At 41.9% G+C, this 12,791-nt stretch overlaps 1 protein-coding gene across 4 annotated transcripts in view; it reads left to right on the top strand.

The window, feature by feature from the left end:
- Positions 1-12,791, top strand: part of dab1a (DAB adaptor protein 1a) — a 76,762-nt gene that overhangs the window by 18,490 nt on the left and 45,481 nt on the right. For all 4 annotated transcript variants that reach the window (XM_072389891.1, XM_072389892.1, XM_072389893.1 and 1 more), the window contains exon 2: positions 11,668-11,951. In XM_072389891.1, the coding sequence (XP_072245992.1) occupies positions 11,882-11,951 (70 nt within the window). In that variant the 5' untranslated portion in view covers positions 11,668-11,881. The remainder of the gene's footprint in view (positions 1-11,667; positions 11,952-12,791) is intronic.

The following is a 12,791-nucleotide window of genomic DNA, read 5'->3' on the forward strand; positions in this document are numbered from 1 at the left end:
GTACCTGCGTATGTGCACCAACATACATTTACAATTTTATGCTTCTCTTAAAACAAGTGACGTCGTAGAGTTTGCTGTTGCAATTTCAACACCCTTCCTTTTTCTACCTCTCTCTTCATCACACATATGCACATACAGACGTTCAGAAATGTTCTGAGTTTTAAGAGGTTTGTATTGACTCAGAGCCCCACAGGGAAGTGAATGCCAATAGCCTTTCCACTCTGTGTGAGAGTTCTGACAGAGCAGCAACCCAACAGACCATAGGGTGCTAAAAGCATTTATTTCAAGGGCTGCCAGAAGGTTCACCTCCAGGAAGTTTTGCTGACTTCTTATGCAGCTAAACTTGTTTCCCCACATTATCCACACGTTCTGTGTGTATGATTGTTTAGTCTTTAGGTGGATATTTTTGTGTACATTTAAACAGATGGAAGTTACACAAATTGTGTCTTGAGTATGACATTCATTAAGTGTCATGATTTGCACTCAGAAGATGATTTTAGAGGTTGCTCTGGTCGTTAACTGAGAAAAATGCATGGCAGGACAAGTACATCAAATGAATAAGAAGTGGTAAATGTACAGCCTGAAACACCAGACACTGGAGCTGTAGTTACTTCCTTGTGAAGTGATGTGGAGGCTGATCATGTTGTCAGAGTCCATAAGAAACAACAGGGCCTTATTAAACATGGACACTCAGTAAAGATTGATTTCATTTGGCTCTCTGTGTTTTAACTGGAAGGGCAAGTGACTGTGACAGTGTGCGTGGGTGATTAGACACACAGATAGGATGCAGGAGCTGTGACTGACTGACGTCCACTAGTGAGAGGCACCATGGGGGAGGGGGGGTTGAGCATGTACGTGTACCCTCTTGGGAATCTGTCCCGAGGGTTGAAGGGGAGACTGAATGTTGACATTCCCTCTTCTCTCTTACAGGGCTCAGTGGAGCCAGTTAAAACAGTTAAAGCATAGTTCTTCTCCCTGCAGCACAGACACACTGACAGAATTTGTAGCCATTCTGTCTTGCTTCAAGTAAGTTTTAGTGAGCTGTTCATCGAGGGCTTGCCAGTGGCTTGCAAGCCAAGAGCATTAGAGCTGACACTGTTGAAGTTTAAGCCCTGAAGCATCCTTAGCTTTGTCTTTTTTTGCTTCTATTAGGTCCTTCTTCATAACTTATCTCCCCTCTCCTGTAATGACTGAGCAAACAAAACTGTGCTGTTTTTTACTGAGCAAAGCCTAAACATTCACATTCATTGTTCCAAACAAACAACGTGTGCAAATATGGTCATATTATGAAACCAGCCATCACCGCTGATATCCTGTGTGTCCATAAACAATTCGGATGCCCCGAGGCATAGCTTTGAAAAAACAGGCAGAAATCTCAGACAGAACCAGGCTCACAGTGGCCATGTATGTCTATATGTAACTGGTTGGTATGAGAGAAGAGAAGAGAGCGAAAAAATGAACACAGCGAAACAAAAAACAAAAAATCCTTGCTGAGAGCAGTGACTGCAGATCAAAAAAATGCTGCTGTGGAGTTGGATATACCAACATAAAGTGAGGATAGAGAGGAGAAAGCTCCAGCTACAGTGGAGTGAATGTAAAAAGTTAATGACACGCTATGGTTGCATGGGGAATGAAAGTGAAAAGGGAAGAGTGGAAGCCTGCCCTTTAAACCCAAACTAGGAGTTGGTTTAATCTGAAAAATGTTCGCCTCAAAAACGTTTTTTAAACTTGCGTGACTGTGTACAGTTAAGTTGTACAATATCTGAAGAGGTGAAGTTTAAAAGCCTCGATAAGTCTGAATATGTTGTAATCAAATAGGGTTATACAGTAACTTACAGCTATCTGGTCTGTGCACATTAAAGATATTGCCTCATAAAGCATGTGAGTTGTTCTTCTGCCAGCTTTACACCAGGAATGTGGCTTGTGGTTTTTCTGTGTGTCTAAACACAGGGATGCCTGTGAATGCACGGTTTTGTGTGATCCATGGTTGATGTGACTCGAAAAGTAAAGACCTGAAAGTTGCCCGCTGTAGCTTGAGCAACCACTTAAAAAAAGTGAAAATAAGCAGTCGTCCTCATAACAGGTAATCTTGGTTTAATGTCTTTGACACACTGCCTATACACAGAACATCAGGTAAAAAACATCAGATAAAAATTAGTTGGCATCATGTCAAAATTCTAGAAGACAGCGTGGCTTGAGCTAGCTTTTTAGCATTTTATTAGGTAAAATGTATCAGCAAGAAACAGTTTAGATAAGTTATATCCAATAAACCTTCTATTTAATCAACTGTAACTATTTACCTCGTGATAATTGAGGGCTCTGCCTCACAGTCTACTATTAGAAACTCCTGGAATTGCAAGTAAATCTGTAGTCTGAGAGTAATGCTCTGGGAAATAATAAAGATATGTTGAGGTCTTACTATGGAGCTTGGTCATTAGGGGCTTTGCATGGTAGGCAAGTATTTCAAATTCTCTTCTGGATGTGATATGGAGCCAGTGAGAAGAGGCTAACATGAGCGAACACGATCTGTCTCACCACTGTCTCTCACTTCTACCTGCAAACATTTGGATAATCTGCAAGCTTTTCACAGAGTTCATGGTAAGAAATTTAGGGTAGTACAGCCTCGAGGCATTTTTAATTAAAAAAAAGAAAAGAGACCTGTTTTATGTGTAGCTAAACAATATATCCTGTTCAAAAACAGAAAAGTAAAACACAGCATTACACAGCTGTAAATCAGGAACATAAAATCATTGTTGCACAGCTGCTACATTCTAAATCACACACACACACACACCTCCAAACAATCATTTAAAGAAGATGCCACAGGTACAGGGTCCCTGTTTATGCGTGTTGGTGTGTGCACACCTCAGTCAGAGAGAAAGGAGGAGAGCAGAGAAAGTGATTTCTACATCTTTTTTTGTATGTACACCCCAAATTATGTCATTTGTTGGTGGTTACACAACCATTGTCCTAAAGGAGCAGCCCAGAAACATCCCGAACTGCAAATTAAGAAGAGACAAAGAAAGTACCGGCATTCGGCAGAATGTCAGCTTAGAAATGTAAAACTATGTATTTCCATTAAACTGAGAGATAGTACTTTTGAGTTAGTCTATGTGTCGTTTCTGTAAGCATATTTTGTTTAGTCCACTTTACATTGTTGTATTTTATTCGGATCGTTTGGTACCGTTTTTCTCAGATGAGTTACAGTCTTTCAAAGCAACCTGTCATTTTATTTAACAAATATGATCCTAGATTTTATTGATGGCCTCACAGCAAACATCTATCCGTTGTATATTACATTTATCTTACTTAGAGGATTGAGTGAATTGTGCCTTTTTCACTGGAATCAGCTGTTCTGCTGGAACAGATGTCTGTAGGTACTGTTGCATTAACTTTATCAATCAGTAAGCCTTTCAGTCATCTGCTGACGCTGCTAATGGTTATTTATGTTCAAAGAACTTGTCTGTGGTGTTGCTTGTCACTTACTTAAAAATGTTCCTGTAAGCTTGTTAAACTTAAAGTCCTGCTGGTTCTGAAAGTTGGCAGCGTTAATAGCTGCTCTCTGACGTTAACCAAGCAGCTGCTCCCAGCTTCTGTTCACCATTCTATTTGGAGTATTATTAACGTCATTTTCTTCCAGTTAAAAACTCAAGAACTGCTCACAGCCAGCTTTATGCTGCAGTGTTCATCAGCATTTACAAACTATGACAAGTGTGTTGTTAAAACCAAACTTTACTTTTCATTTGCATTTTCGTCTTACATCATTTGGAACTAAACCATCACAAATGTGACACTATACAATTATTACATGTTCAAAAGCACTTATAAGGAGGTAGGAAGTTCAACTTCCATCTGACACAATATTGTCCAGCAGCTTCGCTCTCAGTCTCGGTTGGTTAGGTTTAGCGCTGCAGAACAGACAGGCAGGCTTAGATATCAGTAGATACGTGGTTAAAGCTTTTGTGTTGTAACAGCATGATTATTGATGCCCATGTGAGCTTGTAAAATATGAATGCAATTAAGTGTTTGTCTTGGAGTAATTTTTTTATTGATAAGAATAAGGACAGAGTCAAAAATAATAAAAGCCAAAGGTTTAACCTCTTAGAGGTTTTTTTTTATTTACGTTTCTGGTTTCTGCAGAAAAAAAAAGGTTTTAGTGGACAGGCTATTTAAAACATTCAGGTTTTAAATACCTTTTTAAACACAGGCATATGTGTGAAAGAGGTCAAAGTCAACAGTAATCCCAGAACTTCTCTCCACATTTTGAATACATCAGTCTTTGTGCATACCTTTAGAGGCACAGGTCGACCAAACCTGTGGTGCGCCTTCTTCCATGTTTATCTGTGTGCGTGTGTGTTTGTGCAACAACACTGCGCGACATCATGATTAAGCATTTTGAATAATTGATGATTGCATCCCTCATTAAGTCCCAGTCCTCTGCTCGGGCAGACTCTGGCTCTGTTTTAACACACCGAAGTCCTCCTCTCTTTTTCCTCTTCCACTCAACAGATGTAGAGGATCCATCACTCACTTTAGGTCCTGCTGATGGGGGTCCAGAGGGGCAGTGAGGGATCTAAATCATGTTGAGTAGACATTTTTACCAGGCCAGCAACACCATGTACTGTAGCTCTCTGATAATGGTCTTGTAGACAAAAAAAACCCCAACTCCAGCTTTTAGAACTGCTTGGAATAAAACTCCAAAAGTGAACATGCTTGGATTTTTTTCCTCGATCTCCACCGCCAAACCTCATGTCCACCTCTTTATTGGGCCTGTACACAATTTATTTATTTATTCATCCACTGCTGAAGCATTAAATTAAGTAAGTAAGACCCCATGACAGTAAATAAAAATTGCATTTATTTCTATCTCCAGGGTGGAGGAAATGGTGGTCCCAGGGCCTGGTGTGTGTTTGTGTTGTGCTCCGTCAGTCATGAAAATCCATTACCATATTGCTTACATTTGCCCATTTCTCTTCGCTACAAGCCACCACAAATCACTGAATAATTCCTGGAATGGGTGGAGCCGAAGTTCCACCTTCCACCTGTGTTGTAGAGAGAACTGACAGAGGGAAGGCCCTCTAAATGATACATTTCAGAGATTAAAAGGAGAAAAGGCATGACTAAAAGAAACTACGCACTGCTAGATTTTTCCACTGAATGCAGTCATGAGGCTTTGCTGATGTGTTTTGCATGTGTTAATAGTAGAGATGAGTGGTATGGTGTTGAAGGAAGCAGCAGGAGATCACACTCGCCGACAGACAGAGAGGTGGTATCAGAGTGTGGGTTTATTAATAAAGGCATATCCACGATCTGTCAGCAAAGCCACTGCTTCCTCACTGTGTGAAGAAGACAGCCTTACACACATTGTTGAATAGGACCAATTTACATTTTAACACATTAACATGTCAGAGGAGACTCATACTCTCACATACTCAGGGGAGGTGCAGTGAAAACGAGATTCGTTTTCATCTTTTTCCCCTTAAAACATGAGAAAGGAGGAATTCCCCATAGACAGCACAACGCTTTGATATCTACAGCCCTGTGTCTGTAAATAGGTTAGGTGCAGATGTGTGTGCATGTGCATGTTTGTCTGTTAATTTGTGTTCTGTACAGCAGTCTCTGTCATCTTGTGGGGTTCTCTATTTCTGGTAGGAGATTGTGTGTCGGTAAGTGTACGTTACGTGTGCGTGTTTGTATGTTTTTCTTTTCCTGACGAGGCCTCTGCTGAATGTTCCTTCTGATTCAGGCAGGCAGGAAGCCACGTGGAGCTCCCTGAGCAGCTCAGGACCACATGCTGCAGTGTTTGCCGTGCAGCGTCTTGTTGTGCATGTTGGCCAGCAGCAACAGCAACTTTCAGGCACTTTTTGTATGTGGTACTGTTGTAAATACTACCTTGTCCAGCCTCTAGAAAAATAGCTCATCACTGTTAATGTGGGGTAGTAGTGAGATAGCTACTGGGATCAGTGTCAGAAATGCTTGTTGCCACAGGGCTGGTATATCATGCCAAATGTTTGTGTTGAGCTGTGATCATATGCATTTTGACAGCAGCTTCTTAGCTTGCAGTGACTGTAGCCATGATGCCGTGTCTTTGCTTGGCGGCCTAACGTTAACAGCACCCATCTCCAGCTAGAGCTGCACCAATTGCTCTTCTCATGACCATAATCTTCTGGTTTTCAGCTTGATTTACCTTGACAGGCAACCAGTTATTTGGGCTTAAATTCATCTGCGGTGCTCAAATTTAAACGCATGTGGTGCTGGATAGTTCACACCTTGTGTACAAGAGACTGTAACATCACAGCTGCATAGACACTAACATGTCTTCAATGGTGAAGTTTTAACAATGAGACACAAAGCTCAAAAAAAATGTTTGATGTCGTGCTTGATCAGATTTGCTTGGAGGCTGGATTTTGAAATACAACAAAGCAGCTTTTCCCAGTGTTCAAACATCCTGAATTTATAGCTCATCAAGAAAATCATGTCAAAATACAAACCATGCTTTCCCCCCTCCATGGTAGACGGTGACAATTTGGTTTCAATTTAAAGAAGACTCATTTTTGTTTTTGTTTTAAGACAGATTAACGTTTCCTCTGGCAGATCACAAAACTGGTAAACACATTTGTATCAAAGAGTCTTTCACATCTTGTTTTACACCCATTCGTCCTTCACAAGGCTTTGGTTTCTTTGACATTTTTGAGTCACCTTGCATGCATTAGTCTTTTGAGGCCTATTCCCTGATTTTATATCATGTTTAGTAGAAGATGTGAGGGCCGTGTTGAAACCCTCAGTTTGTCCATTGTGGATTTTGAGGGGTTTCAGGATCATCGGGACATCCACTCTTCATCGTCAGGATTTTTACAGATGGTGAGATGTTTGCTTCCAGAATTAGCTGCTATTGATTTGATTGGTTACCCTCGTCCAATTAGGATGCTACACACTAACTGCCATTTCTTAATAGCATCAACAACTGAGGGAACCCCGACTTAGACTAACTTTGCTGTCTTCCCAAAGCCATCTCCTATATAATTTGTACCAAACAGCTGCTTGAAGGAGCCTATGGCTGCTGATGTTCAAGACTGTGTTTGAAGATAATTGACAAAGAATTGAAATTTTGCCAATGCACTCCTTTCTGTTTTACAAAAGTAACACACACCAGGTGAAACTGTTCAGGCGGGTGAGATCCCTGCTGGCGTTTGGAAACAAAAAGCAGCTGAATGTGTGTTCATGCGCCTTGCCTCATCTGGACTACGTCTGGTTTCCAACTGTAAACTGGGATTTCATCTGTTCATCTGTTTTCAGCCAGTGACAGTAATATATTGCATAAAATGCTTCATTTTTAGTCTTATGCCATCTTCTACTCACATAAGTTGTAACAATAACAGAAGTTTTAGCCAAGGGAACCCAAACTCAATATTGATCAGTGATATCTAATCTCTTAAAGGTAGATTTAAAATATTTGTCTCTTCAGAATTTATTTACAACTGGTTATTTTCATATTAAGTGAAAAAATCATCATAATGACCAAAAAACAGTGGAGTACAACCATAAGACCTGTAAAAACACATTTTTATCTTTCTGCTGATACTGTGTGGGCCAGTTATGAATCGATTGCACAGCTACCTTTAAAAGGATACAATTTACCTTACATGATTAGCTCAGTTTTTTTGCACAGATGTGCTAAAAAGCGTGCATGTGCACAACAACATGTCCTCATTAGCCCGCAGCTGTTCCTCTTTGGGAATTCACAAATGCGAAACAGAGGAAGATCAGCACCATAATGTGTGCTTGCAAACTCAGAAGTAAAGTTGCAAGTTCTGCATCAGATTTCAGTCCTTCACTTCCCCACAGCTGCCTTCAATGATGTAAAGCAACTGCAAAATTTCATCCTTTTCATCTTTTTTTTTTTGTGTGATTTCTTTGTGGAAAGTGATGATAGCAAAGGTTATGTCCACTTGCCAGGAGCTTCCAACTTTGTTGAAAGTACTGTACTTTTCATGAAATTCTACTTGCCTCTATGCCCTCAATGTGCTTCTGCCAGCACAAGCAAATACTTCCTCCTCTTCTTCCTGGGACTTCCTGAGACTATAGTGACTCATATTCATCCCGACAATATCTCAGTTGTATACTCTTTCGATTTTGTAGGTGAATTTTTTGGATGTTTTTTTTTCTCTCCATAGAATACCTTTGATAAATGTGAGATTGGTATCAAAGACACGACACATTTAATTTTCCCTCAAAGCACTGTGACATGCAGCTGATTTCTGGGTGTGACACTGAACTTCAACCCACAGCGGACGTTCTCAGGTCTCTTTGTTTTATCTCCCTCTGCCCTGTCATGCACATAGACACACATTCACAGAGCCTATTATCTCACTCACCCTGAAGCACGTCATGTCCAATAACCTCCTTTAGTTGATCTTTTACCCTGTTCTTCCACTCTCATCTGTTGCGCTCCATTTCATTCTTCACTGCTCTTTGCCTCCTCCTGAGCTCGCTGGACTGCTGGAGATCAGTGGCCACATATTATCTAGTAAAGCCCACAAACGGGTATGTTTTATATCCTTGTTCTCTCCTCTTTTTCCTGGTAGAATAGACTTTTATTGACATTTATTCCTCTCTTTGACTTACTTATGTGCTCTCACAGTTGACATTTAAAAGTGCATTTAGGTATTTGGATTTCATGAAATGACATTTGGTGAGTCTTGTTTGTTGTACGATAAGAAGAAAAATAGTTGTTTTTTCATTTAAGCATCTGATCCATGGCAGAATGTAACATGTCTCAGCCTTTTGTCAGCCATCGTGGTTATTGATCAGCAAGCACAACTCATAGCTGAAATGTGTTGCTGATAAGTACTCAATGCAGTGGTGTCAGGATACAAAGGTGGCACTGATAAAGTGTGTTAAGAGGAAATGGAGTGAGCATGCGGAGAGCGAAAAGTAGCGTGGAGGTGGTCACTATGATTATTCATTATTGAGATGGCAGGAGAGCTGAATGAGTGGAGTGACTAATCTAACTCTGAGCCTGATGGACAGAACACAATTACCCTGAGAGAGTAGAAGGTGGCAGAAAGCGAAGCGGGATAGAGAGCCAGCAACACCCCCCACCCCCCCTTTTTTTCTTCCCATTCATCTGGCAGGCTTTATTATGGCTGCAGATGATTTCTGGGCACTAAGCTCATGTTGGCTGGATGCTGTTTTTGGAGTCACACACACATTTACAGTACTGTATGGTGTAGTTTACACACACACATACACGCACACTCACACAAATGCAGATCTTCACATCACCCACTCGCGCCTGTTGGCAGCTAACCAGTTGCGGACGTCCAATTTGCCGCTCGTTCCCCTCTCCTCCTGCCTCCTCTGGTATGGCTTCAGATTGCTGTCTAAATCCAGACACACTAAGCCATGTTCACATCCTGCTCGGCTGCTACATTTAGCTCACGAGCCGATTCCAGGTCAAACACCCACTACAGTGTGCATGGTGGCTTTTTGATGGTGAGGCTCTGTCTTTTATTTTGCATACGCGTTTGTATGAGGCAGAGAATTAGACATAGGGAATAGGCATGGATGCCTTTTTCTTTCTTTTTTTTAGCATGTTCCCTCCTCCAAGGACCAGGGTTTATAATATAGACCTCTTGCACAAGTCTCCAGAGGAACAACCATATGTCTGGAGTCTGCTGAGGACACTGGAAAGGAGCACGGCAGCAGATTTTTAATTTAGCTCGTTTTTATTACAGAAAAAGAGGCCCTTTTGCTTGTTTTGATTTGTTTTGTTTTTTTCGGAGTGGGCTTCTTTAACGCTGAACTCAGTATAGTTTTGGTTGAGAAACATGTCCCTTTTTGCAGTTGTTGAATAGGAGCTCTTATTTATTTTCTCAGGCACTGAGAAGGTTTCTATTCTCCCTCTTTTCTGGTTCAGTTTGAGCATTAACTCAAACTCTTAAGTCTTTTAAAAAACCCATTTGCTGCCTTTAAGACTTCCAAGACTCGAAGGAGACGGAAATTAGAGACCAACAAGAGAAGAGGGACAGGTGGGATATGTTCAGGGTTAACGTTACAGCCACTCAACTTCATCCTGCCCATTCTGATTTTACTTCCCCTTTCTTTTTTCTCTCCACTTTTACCCCTTCGCTCATTATCTTACTCACCCACTCTGTGTTCCGTCACCCCTCACTTTCTTTCCACTCTGTTCATTTCTCTTCCCTCTAACCCCTCTTTCTTCATACTCACTCTCTCTCCATCCATTTGGTGGAACAGTGCTGCTGATAATGCCTGTAATTGGAGTGACTCACACTTTTCCAGTGTGTTTGGACCAGATAAAGAATATTGTCAGCATTTTGCCGACATGGCCTCTGCTGGCAGAATTAAATGGACGCTGTTCTGTTCTGTCTGGAGCAAATTAAAAGCCTCTCAATTCATCTGTTCTCGCCCGAGGCTTACAGGGGCCTCCTATTCACGCTGAAACACCGTGGAGAGGGAGAGGAAGAGAATGAGAGAGATTTCCCTCTTCCCCAAGAAACACCAGTCTTTTGGTTTTGTTAAAGTCTGCACTCAGCCACTGTTAGATGGAGACAGAGAAGGAAAGGGAGGTCAAGATTAAAGTCTAAGAGGAGGTGATGAGCAGCTCAGAGGGTAGTCAGATTTATTATGTAGCATGTCACCCTGCAGCTGTCTCAAGCTGTCTTTGTATCTCAGTATCTCTAATGAAGAAAAGAGCTTTTTATGAAGTTTACGTACATATAAACGTGTGTTTTTGTGCATGGACTTAATATAATTTGAGTCTAGATTTAAGTGTTTTTGGCTGCTAGGTTATGTGTCACTGCCAGTAAACACTTAAGCCTAAAGCAGCAGCAGATGGGCTTAGAAGGGACAGAATGCTGGGGCCAGAGGGGCCCATCAGGCACTGGATAGGGCCCAAGAAATACAATGAGGGTTATTCTTAAAGAAAAGTGCTTCTAACTCATATCTTGTTAGTTTTAGCCACCTTTCAGTGGACTAGGTAATTCAAATTTGCAGTGAGAATTTTAAACGCATTTGGAAAAATAGCAAGAACAAATGAAAAAATGATTTTCTTATTGACAAGCCATATGTAATGTTGTTGACAGACTTGATGTGGCTCAGGTTTGATGTACCATATTTATTGTGCAATAAGAGATCACCCTCCCTCATTTAAACTTATCTTTGGTTTCAGGTGAAATTTAGTTTCTGATGTTAGCTAGTTATCAAAGTATTTGTGTCCTATCATTAGTGCAGTGACATCTCAGATCACAGCAGTAAGCTTGGAGAGAGCAATCATTTGGAAATCGTGGGAACAAAACCATCATTAGTTTTTCTTTTTGTTGATTAAAACTTGAATAACATCAGGTGTAAAACTTTAGGTTAAATGTTAATTATTTGTACTTTTCATCCTCTTCAAAAAGAGGAAGGTCGACTGGAGAGGTGGATTATTCCTCAGCAAATGTCCTTGCTGTGCCACATTATTGACAAAAAAACACAACGTGTAAAGCAGGTCTCTCTAGGCTGTTACCATGGGCAACATCTACTCAAGGCAGATCAGAAATGAGCTCATTCTCATGCTTGCTGAGAACTTGAGCTAGGTTTTGCCTGGTAGGACTAAGCACAACCTTAACAAAAGCAAACCTGTTTCTTCCTGTCTGTTTCCCCTAGATCTCTGTGGGTGTGTGTGGGATGTTGTGTCAGGGCTAAAGCCCATCCCTCTCCCATGACCCTGTGTGCCCACGCACACACCCGGCGCCTCGACGCACACACCCGGCGCCCACGCACGCACAGCCGGCACTGACGCTGTGAACTGGACCCTCGGAGCCCAGCGGATCCCAGCCGAGCCCAGCGGAGTGGAGTCTAGCCCATTTGGAGCCTGAGGATGTCAACAGAGACAGAACTGCAGCCAGCGATCAGGCCCAGTAGCGTCAGACGGGACTCTAGGAGGAAAGGTAGGACCAGTGTCGCAGTTAGAGGCAAACTTAGGAAAGTTACTCTGATTAACTTGAAATTTAAGTGAAGTGACAATGAAGTCATTCTATTCTACACTTTGATGTCACACAAGAAAGTCCTTTTACTGCAGACTTTAAGTGGAAAAAGCACAGGTGTTATAAGCATCAGACACCAGCAGGCTACTCTCATTTAGCGGCAGGGACGTGGAATTTAGCTGTCCTTCACCTTGTTATTCACAGCGATGCTCTCCCTGCTCTTACTTGTTAAAATGTCTTCTCTTGTCCTGTTGGGGACCTGTTGAAGAAAAGAAAGAAAAGTTACTCACCAACACTCACAAACACTCCTTCATTAGTTTTGTCTTAATGTAATGTTTTCGATAAGACCACAGTGCAGAGTGCAGGGCTGCTGTTGTTGATAGCTGCTAAACAGATGGAGGGGTACCACAGTACAGTTGGTAGCTACGGTATCAGACAGGTGCAAGGATGTTGTGTTTGGTTAGGACCAGAAAAGATCCAGGTGTGAAAATCTCCAGAGTCAGATAGCTAGCAGCTGTATGAGAGCAAGCCTGGGTGGTCTCAGAGCAGAGGTGAAGCCAGGGAGTGGGGGTACCTGGCTGGCAGCCATCACCCTGCTGCTTGGTGCCACCTGCCCAACTGCGAGAGTGACGCCCAGGATTCTCTGAATAAGCATCTGATTGATGTTGCGAAAACTCTGGACGCGGTCGGGGATGACACTTAATGGATCCAGGCAACCACACAGAATCACATTCACTCACTATCACCTGCAGCAGATGCCTCATTGCACACGGAGCGCTTCAGCCCCTGCAAACAAGCGTTGGT

The sequence above is a fragment of the Leuresthes tenuis genome, unplaced genomic scaffold (assembly GCF_036924035.1).
Source record: "Leuresthes tenuis unplaced genomic scaffold, fLeuTen1.0.hap1 SCAF_7, whole genome shotgun sequence".
NCBI classification, from domain to species: domain Eukaryota; kingdom Metazoa; phylum Chordata; class Actinopteri; order Atheriniformes; family Atherinopsidae; genus Leuresthes; species Leuresthes tenuis.